Source organism: Chelonoidis abingdonii, chromosome 1, assembly GCF_003597395.2.
Source record: "Chelonoidis abingdonii isolate Lonesome George chromosome 1, CheloAbing_2.0, whole genome shotgun sequence".
Lineage (NCBI taxonomy): Eukaryota > Metazoa > Chordata > Testudines > Testudinidae > Chelonoidis > Chelonoidis abingdonii.
The window spans coordinates 91810521-91820922 of NC_133769.1; the positions used below are offsets into that span (position 1 = coordinate 91810521).

Genomic DNA, 10402 nt, shown 5'->3' on the forward strand with positions numbered 1-10402 from the left:
GCTTGTGAGAGATAGCAATGGATTCCAACAACTTTAACTTGAAGTTAAGGTTTTTTGGGTACATGTTGGATAACTGATGTAATAGCAAGCTTGGAATTTTTTTCGTCTTCTACAAGTCAGAGAGCTTTGACTCCTTCTTGGAAGCACGTGAACCATTATCAAATACTATTTATAGCTAAATAGTAGTGAAGAAACTTGCCATTTTGTCCTGTAATATTTACTATTTTCTGACAGTGTAGAGTAGTAAAATATCAGGTCAAGATTATAACTCTGTTAAGAGAGTCAATCTGACTGTTTTCATCTAATAGTTTTTTAACTTTTTTGTAAAAAATTAGAAGTGATTCCATTAAAAATAATTTGCTGGGTTGTTTTTTTTGTCTCTTTCTCCCCCCGTGTCCAGGAAAAGCCTTTCATATAAATACAGATGACCACGCAGCATGCTGTTCAGGTAAATGACATTAATAATAAAAATGCTTGATACTTCATATGCATCTTTTCTTTATGCAAGGATCACAGGGCACTTTGCAGACAAATTACTGCCAGGCTCACAATTGTCCCTGTGAGATCTTTACCATCCCCATTTTACAGGTGGGAAAACTTAGTCACAGAGGTTAAATGACTTGCCTTAGGTCACACAGGGAGTCAGTGGCAGAGCTGATAGTTCTGGAGCCTAGCTTTCTGTTTCAACTGCTAGATCATGCCACTTCTCCTTAGGTGGTGGTATCTAAGATCGTTTCTAAGGGAAAGTAAGCGACTAAATCAAACGTAATTGTTCCTAAAATATAGTGACTTTATTTGTGTAACTATTAATATTCAAGTTTTGCAAAGTATTAATTCTATAAGAGAATATGTAGTTGGTCCATCCACATGTTAAAAAGTCTTGTGGGACCAACTAGCTCAGGGGTTCTCAAACTGGGGGTCAGGACCCCTCAGGGGGTTGTGAGGTTATCACATGGGGAGGTCACGAGCTGTCAACCTCCACCCAAACCTCGCTTTACTTCCAGCATTTATAATAGTGTTAAAAATGTAAAAAAGTGTTTTTAATTTATAAGGGGGGGTTGCACTCAGAGGCTTGCTGTGTGAAAGGGGTCACCAGTACAAAAGTCTGAGAACCCCTGAACTAACTAATCATGGATAAACTCAATCAACAGTTAGTTGTGTGTCTGAGCTAGGTTATCTGGGATGGGATGGTGAGGGCATGACATTTTGTGTGGTGAATGAGATCCTCTGAGAGGGAGGGGTTTTGTTTGGTTTTTCTTCGAGTTATTTTTTCTTCATCCCATTACTCTCCTTGGCTCCCTAAGCTAACCCTTAACAATGTTACTGATAGAAAAACCCATGAAAGAGGAAATTTATCTTTCTTTAAATTCCACAAGGAATTTCCCAGTGGAAGTTTGCCAGGAATCATGGGATGAATTACTCCCAGCTTACCCTTCTGTCCCCTTATCTCACAGGGTCGCGTGCCAATGGTATTGCTTTGGAGGGATTTCTATATAGAAGGTCTAAGAGGAAGAACTTGAGGCCTGGTCTACACTTCGTGTTTAAACCGACTTTAGCAGCGTTAAACCGATTTAATGCTGCACCCGTACACACAACGAGGCCCTTTATATCGATATAAAGGGCTCTTTAAACTGGTTTCTATACTCCTCCCCGACGAGAGGAATAGCGCTGAAATCGGTATTGCCATGTCGGATTAGGGTTAGTGTGGCCTCTGGGCGGTATCCCACAGTGCACCATTGTGACTGCTCTGGACAGCAATCCGAACTCGGATGCACTGGCCAGGTAAACAGGAAAAGCCCCGTGAACTTTTGAATTTCATTTCCTGTTGGCCCATCGTGGAGCTCTGATCAGCACGAGTTGTGATGCAGTCCTAAATCCAAAAAGAGCTCCAGATTGGCCGTAACGGGAGATACTGGATCTGATCGCTGTATAGGGAGACAAATCTGTTCTATCAAGAGCTCCGTTACAGAAGACAAAATGAGAAAGCATTTGAAAAAATCTCCAGGCTTATGATAGGGAGTCAACAGCACAGTGCTGCGTGACAAGCGTAACGGAAAGCCAAAGAATACAATGGACGCTCTGGAGAAGGGAGGGAGTACTGAGGACTCCAGCTATCCACAGTCCCCGCAGTCTCAAAAGCATTTCCATTTTTGGCTGAGCTCCCAATGCCTGTAGGGTCAAACACATTGTCCAGGGGTCAGGGTAAGCTATGGTCGTCAATTTACACACAGTCCCTTTCCCCTCCCCCCCCGCAAAGAAAAGGGGAAAATCGTTTCTTTGACTTTTTTTTTAAGTCACCCATTCTACTGCACTGCTACTGGTAGTGGGTGCTGCGGCAAATGGAATAGCAGCATCCTTCCCTCCCCTCCCATCGCCCGGTGGCAGACTGGAAATATGACTGGCTATCCATCTGTTCATCAGCCCGTGAGTGCTCCTGGCTGTCCCAGGTGAGGTCGGCCAGGGACCGGGTTAAAAATGGGAATGACCGGGAGTCATTCCTTATTTTTATCCGGTAGAATTGGTAACAGAAGGCTGGTAACCGTGCCTCATCCATGAACTGGGGCGGATCACCACAGCCCCTCTCTTTCATGTCTAAACAAAAGATTCTGTCCTGTCGCTGGCTATCACAGCAGCGTGCATGCTGGGCTCCTCTCCCTGCCACCCTTTAATGTCCTGCCTGGGCTATCATAGCAATGCTCTCCCTCATTTTATCTCACTAAAAAGTCAGTAGTATTCTTATCCTGGATTCTTTATGTAACTTCATCACACAAATGGGGGGACACTGCCACGTTGTAGCCCAGAAGGGTGGGGACAGAGCGACTCAATGCGTTGGGATGTTGCAGGGCACCCCCCAGGAATGGCAGGACTCATCATTTCTGTGGGATCTGACATCGCGTTGGCTTGTGCTCCTTGTCTCTTGATACACTGGCTCCAGTACACTTGCCCATATTCAGGCATGAACTGACTCTGATGGTTTAGATACAACATAAAGGAGGGAAACGACCCGGCGGGGTCAATTCCTTTTTGTCTTTGCGCACCCCGGCCGGACTCCGTGAGAGCCAGGCCACCCATGACAGCGCAGATGGTACCAGAACTGACTGATAACCGTCTCTGCTACTTGCAAAGGCAAATGAATGCTGCTGTGTAGTTGCTGCAGTACCGCCTCTGGTCCAGCGCGCATCCCAGTACACATACTATGCAGGAAGAAAGGCTAAACGGCTCCACTGGCTGCTATGCTATGGTGTCTGCCAGGTGCAATCCGGGAAAAAAGGATGCGAAATGATTGTCTTCCGTTGGCTTTCACGGAGAGGAATGCAGTGACGACATGTACCAGCAATATCCCGCAAACATGTTTCTTGCACGCATCATGCATTGGATCTCACCCAGATATCCCAAATGGGTGGGCGACTGTGGAACTATGGAAGCTTACAGGAATAGCTACCCAACCAGGCAACGCTCCAGAAATCGACGCTAGCGCTGGTGTACATGGATGCACCACCATCCATTTGTGCTTGTGTGTGGCTGCTGTGCATTCGACTTTATACAATCTTTTTACAAACCAGTTTATGTAAATCTGAATAATCCTGTAGTGTAGACGGTAACCCTGATTTTCCTTTCTCCTCATTGTCTCACTATCAGACTTTTTTCTGCTTTACTCGTGTGGTCAAGTCCTTCCTCGCTGCTTCTCCCCTTTCCAATACCCAAACTGTCCAACAGACTTGCAGTTCAAGTAACATTTTACTCTCAGGTACACCTGGATATTCCATTGAAAACAGTGGAGTTTAAAGCCACAATGTAAATTCAGAACAAAATTTTCATCTTGCCCTGTTTCTCCTGTTCTGTCTTTGTTTTCTTGCTAACGTTGAGCAAACTGCAGTAAAGTTTCTCAAGCTCTTTGTTATAATCTCTTTTTCTTTGCTAACATCAACAGGTGTTGACAGAAATAGTTAGAAGACTGGGACTGATATCTTTTCATTGATGCAATGACATAGTGAGCAAATGAAGTCCTGTCCTTCTTACCCATAGAGAAAAAAAACACTTCGTACCACTGCAACGTTGCTTTTAGAATGCTGTGAATACAATGGTAGACTTTCTAGAAGTGTTACTGTTCAGACTTGTTATACAAGGTGACATAACACATTTTCTACTGTAGCTTAGAATATTTTGTCTCCCTCCTCCCCCCAAAAAAAAACCTCCTGTGAAATCTTTGATCAGCGAGAGAGAGAGAGACCAGCAGCAAATTTAGTTTTAGGCTATAGATTTCTTTTTATATTGTGGATTCTGCCCAGTACTAACTTTCTTACAAGTTTTATAAATTAATTCTTTATTTATAAGGCAGTTAAAAAATAGACCTTTTTTGTGAGAGAAAATGTTTTTTATATCTCGGGGGGGGGGGGGAACTGTAAATCATAGACTGATGTAGTAGTATCTGAACTTAGGAATGAAGACTGACAGCTGCAATAGATCTTTGCAGGGTTGATGAATGGCTTAAAAATCAAAATTAGATCTCTTATATCATTATCTGATTATTATTTGCGTGAGGAAATTATCAGATTCCATTATTGGAGGTTGCAGCTACTAGACCAGGGGTTCTCAAATTGGGGGTCAGGACCCCTCAGGGAGCTGCAAAGTTATTACATGGGGGTTGCTAGCTGTCAACCTCCACCCCAAACCCCGCTTTGCCTCCGGCATTTATAATTGTGTTAAATATATAAAAAAGTGCTTTTAACTTATAAGGGGGGGTCGCACTCAGAGGCTTGCTATGTGAAAGGGGTCACCAGTAAAAAAAAAATAAAATAAAATAAAAAATTTGAGAGCCACTGTACTAAACACATTTGTTTTAACTTACTGAAATCTTCTCTAGGTGTGGTTTGGAGATGATATTCCTTTAACTCCACGAAGTCCTCTGACTCCCAGACATGGCCCGGGCTTGGCAGATGTTTGCCTGTAAGATCAGTGGATATCTGTGCGGCATGAAGCAACTCTGGTACCTATGCAGGAAGATCTATCAATCTGGCTATCTGGATTGCTGGGTAATTCTAAAATACATCGTTGTCTAATGAATTTGAAAGATCCATTATCCTGGCCAATGTTGACCTTTCATATTCAGAAATTTGCTAAGAGCAAGTGAATGAGACTGGGCTTGCGTAATGAGGAAAAGTTGCATTAAAATGCATGTTTCGGTTTGAGATTTTAAGCTAGCATTGACAGTTTTCCTCTCATAATACCACTTACTTATATTTCCTGTTCAGTAACTAGTCTGTAGTCTAATTAAATAACGAATATTTTGATTTTTATCTGAATTTTAATAGAAATAGTTTTATAGGTAAATAAACATTTAATTTTAAATGTATGCCAATTCTCTTTTTAGAATCTAAAGCTATAGGGTATAACTAACAGGCTGAAACAGTGCATGTTGAGAAGAGGGAAACATATAGTAGAAATACATCTCTAAGTTAGTATCTATTTTTTAGATTTAATAAAAGCTTAAATTTATATTATTGCTTCAGTGGCAGTTGATTTTTATGGCGAATATGTGAGGTAGCAGAAATTTTAAAGTTTGTCATTCATCAGTTGTTTTAGTTGAATGGAATAAAAACTGGTATTCAAAATACTGATGATCTCACTTCTGTTGTAGACTACGGGCCAACTTTGTGTCTTTTTTTTAATGGTGGAATGCCATGTCTGAGTTGTCTGCATATAGTTTCTGTTAGGTTGCCTTCCTCTGGAATAGTTCTAACATTTTTCCACTTTTTATTTTCAGGGGTAGAAGTTACAGCGGAACGGTTGCTGAAAGAGCTTGATAACGGCGTACTACTCTGCCAGTTGGTTGGTGTCCTTCAAAGTACAGTTAAAAAATGCTGTAGCTCAAAGGACTTAAGGGTGAGTCATCTGACTGTTACAGTAATTGATAAACTTCATCACTTCACGTGCAACCACTTTTTAATCTGCATTTAACAAAATTGCAGTCTGTAGGCATTGTACTTGGAAATAAGAAGAAATGTGATGTCTTAACGGATCAAATAAGTAGCTACAAATGAGATGTTGACTATTCATTGTGTGTCAAATCCTAAAGCCTTCACTTCAATAGAGGTGTGCTGATGGAAGGCCTGATTAAGGACCTTATGGTCTGACCCCTCAAGACTCTGATTCTTATTGTTTTGTGTGTGGTGGGGAGGACTAACTGGGTAAGAAACAGGAAACCTGTTGGCATTTTGTACCAGTAATTGATCACTAGACTAGAGCATGCTGCACTGTAAACAGCCACTAAAAATACCTAAAACAACATATGTATGGGAGACATGCTTAAGCACCACTATTGGGAATAAAATGTGGCAGAAACAAGAGTGGCTAAAACTCACAATTTATACAAAATAGAAGGATTTGAAGTCTTTATGACATATGACTTGACCCTTACACATGTGCAAACATTAGCATATGCAATGTGTGATTGAGATGTACAGAAGGTAGAGAGAATGTTTAGAATAGTGCTTTCATGTATCAAAAATATTGGACAGTCATTTCACATTTTATTAGTTCCCTCTGAGAAAGAAATGGCTGAACCACTGGTCCCACAACTTTAATTTTTTAGGGGCAGTGGGTGGAAGCCGCACAAGAAACAGAGACTACATCTTTCATGTATTACATAACAAAGACAAAACAAAAACCCTGACAGCAATGTCCAGCACTGACAGAAAAAATGCGTGTAAAGGAAATGACTTGGAAGGAATTAGTCTTTATTCTTCTAACTTCCAATGTAAAGTGTCTGTTGCAGTCCAACTAGCCTAGAGCTGTTTTGGCTAGAACTACATAAAAATCGGGGTCAGTATTTTTTTTTTTTCTTTTTTTCTTTTTTTTTCTTTTTTAATAGAAGGCTGTTAATCATGTGATGGCAGCACTAGTTAGCCTCTACCAATTGGTAGAAAACACTTTCAGTACTATTCCTCTTTACCAAACTAAGGCCTGATCTACACTAAGCATTTAAACCGAATTTAGCATCATTAAACCGATTTAACCCTGCACCCGTCCACACAACGAGGCCCTTAATATCGATATAAAGGGCTCTTTAAACCGGTTTCTGTACTCCTCCCCGACGAGAGGAGTAGCGCTGAAATCCCCACCAAATCCAAAAGAGCTCCTGCATGGATCGTACGGAGATACTGGTCTGATGCTTGTATGGGGACACAAATCGTCTATCTAAGCTCTGGTTACAGAAAGACAAATAGCGAAAGCTTTGAAAAAATCTCCAGGCAACAAGACAGAGGCCACTAAGCAGGGACTCAGCACAGTGCTGCTGACAAGCGTAACGGAAAGCCCAAGAAAAATGGATGTTCTGGAGGGACGGAGGGAGGACTGAGACTCCAGCTATCCCACAGTCCGCAATCTCCCAAATAAGTATTTGCATTCTGGCTGAGCTCCCAATGCTGTAGGTCAAACACATTGTCTGGGGTGGTTCAGGTATATTCTCGTTCAATTTACTCTCCCCTCCCTCCCATGAAAGAAAAAGGGGGAAAAAAATCGTTTCTTCACTTTTTTTCAGTGTCACCCTTGTGTCTACTGCATGCTGCTGGTATGATGCGGTGCTGCAGCACTGAACAGCAGCATCCTCTTCCCTCCCCTCCCCGGTGGCAGACCGATACAGTACAAAGGACTGATAGCCATCTCATCATCAACCGTGAGTGCTCCTGGCTGTCCTCAGGGGAGGTCGCCAGGGGCGCCTGGGTAAGAATAGGACGACTCCTGGTCATTCCCAGCAGATGGTACAGAATGGCTGGTAACGGTCCTCATCATAACACACTGGGGCTGAGTTCCATCAGCCCCCCCTTTCATGTCTTAAAGAAAAGATTCTGTCCTGCTGGACTATCATAGCAGCTGGAGGCTGCCTTCCCCTCATTTTATCTCACTAAAAATCAGTGTTTCCTATTCCTGCATTCTTTATTACTTCATCACACAAATGGGGGACACTGCCACGGAAGCCCAGGAGTTGGGGGAGGAGGGAAGCAACAGGTGGGGGTTGTTGCAAGGACACTCCCGTAGAATGGCATGCAGCTCATCATTTTTGCGGGATCTGACACAGAGCAGCTGTGCTCTCTGGTTCTCTGATACAGGTTCTATAGTACACTTGCCTCATATTCTGGGCAGGACAGACATCTTATTTTTAGATAAAACATAAAGGAGGGAAGGGAGGAATGACCCGGGGAGTCATTCCCATTTTTGTCTTTGCGCCCTCAGCCGACCTTAGCGAGTCAGCCAGGAGCACCCATGACAGCAGCAGATGGTACAGAAACGACTGATAACCGTCTCTGCTACCTTGCAAAGGCAAATGAATGCTGCTGTGTAGTGCTGCAGTACCGCCTCTGTCAGTGGCATCCAGTACACATACAGTGACAGTGACAAAAGGCAAAACGGGCTCCATGGTTGCCATGCGATGGCGTCTTGCCAGGGCAATCCAGGAAAAAGGGCGCGAAATGATTATCTGTGGTTGCTCTTCACGGAGGAGGAATGAGTGACGACATTTACTAGAATCACCCGCGACACTGTTTTGCACCATCATGCATTGGGATCTCAACCAGAATTCCAATGGCGGGGGCGACTGCAGGAACTATGGGAATACTACGGGATAACTACTCACAGTGCAATGCTTCAGCGCTACTCCTCTCGTCGGGGAGGAGTGACAGAACCGAGTTAAAGAGCCTTTAATAATTGCGATATTAAGCCTCGTGTGTGTCGGACGGGTGCAGGGTTAAATCGGTGTTTATATGATGCTCATTGGTTATTACTGCTTAGTGGTAGATCAGGCCTTAGTTTGGTAAGAGAGAATAGTACTGAAAGTGTTTTGTCCAATTGGAGGAGGCCTAACTAGTGCTGCCATCACATGATTACAGCCTCTATTAAAAAAGAAAAAAAAGAAAAAAAAAAAAGAAAAATACCTGACCCGATTTTTATGTAGTTCTAGCCAAAACAGCTCTAGGCTAGTTGGGACTGCAAGCAGACACTTACATTGGAAGTTGAGAAGAATAAGACTAATTCCTTCCAAGTCATTTCTTTACAGCATTTTTTCTGTCAGTGCTGGACATTGCTGTCAGAGGTTTTTTGTTTTCGTCATTTGTTAATGTAATACATGAAAGATGTAGTCTCTGTTTTCTTGTGCGGTTTCTTCCACCCACTTGCCCTAAAAAAATTAAGTTGTGGGACCATGGTCAGCCATTTCTTCTCAGAAGGGACTATAAAAATGTGAAATGACTGTCCAATATTTTTGATACATGAAAGTCACTATTCTAAAATTCTCTCTACTTCGTACATCTCAATCACACATTGCATATGCTAATGTTTGCACCCTGTGTAAGGGTCAAGTCATATGTCATATAAGACTTCAAATCCTTCTATTTTGTATAAATTTGTGAGTTTAGCCACTCTTGTTTCTGCCACACATTTTATCCCAATAGTGGTGCTTAAGCATGTTCTCCATACATATGTTGTTTTGGTATTTTTAGTGGCTGTTTACAGTGCAGCATGCTTAGTCTAGTGATCAATTACTGGTACAAAATGCAACAGGTTCTTCCTGTCTTACCAGTTAGTCCTCCCACCACACACACAATAAGAGTCAGAGTCTTGAGGGGTCAGACCATAAGGTCCTTAATCAGGCTCCATCAGCACACCTCTATTGAAGTGAAGGCTTAGGATTTGACACACAATGATAGTCAACATCTCATTTGTAGCTACTTATTTGATCCCGCTTTAAGAATCACATTTCCTTCTTTAATTTCAAATACCTAGTAGAAATTAGAACCAAGATATCAGATAAATATAACGATAAAATAACAGAAAAAATGCCTACGCCCACCGGGCCGGGATCTGGTTCTCCACGCCCACGTAAACCTGAATACGAAGAAGAAGAAAAGTTTTGGTAAGTAATGGGGTAAACAAAGTTGACATGATGGACTGAAGGTCAGGTAGTGAATGAAATAGAGTCATACAATAGGACAGGAAAAGGCTACCGAATCAGCATGAAAGATGGAGTTACATCAAGAGAGATAAGAAAGTTACGAGATAGGGAAAGAAGAGACTTAACAATAAAAGCGGAAATAAAAAAGAGGACTATCGACTACGAGGCGGAGGTGACAGGGGAAAGAGGAGTACATAGGCAGAGATACCATCGATAGATGAGAGAGATTAGAAACAAAATAGAGTCATATAGCGAGTATGGTCGAATACAGAATAAGAGTCAGCCGTCTGAATAGAGAGATAGTAAATGAAGTGAAGAGAAGGAAGGGAACACATCAAGTGAGGGACAGAAGACAGTCCGTCAAAGAGAGAATAGAGAATAGCGAAGCAGAGAAGAGGATAAGGAGCTACAAGGATAGCTGTATCAGGGAGTGATCATGAGTAATAGGAGAACGAT

General features: G+C 42.3%; 1 protein-coding gene across 1 annotated transcript in view; it reads left to right on the forward strand.

Moving 5' to 3' along the window:
- Positions 1-397: 397 nt before the first annotated feature.
- GAS2L3 (growth arrest specific 2 like 3) overlaps positions 398-10402 on the forward strand; it is a 35150-nt gene continuing 25145 nt past the window's right edge. The window contains exons 1-3 of the mRNA XM_032788583.2: positions 398-448; positions 4865-5033; positions 5765-5883. Coding sequence (XP_032644474.1) covers positions 4994-5033; positions 5765-5883 — 159 coding nt within the window. The 5' untranslated portion in view covers positions 398-448; positions 4865-4993. The remainder of the gene's footprint in view (positions 449-4864; positions 5034-5764; positions 5884-10402) is intronic.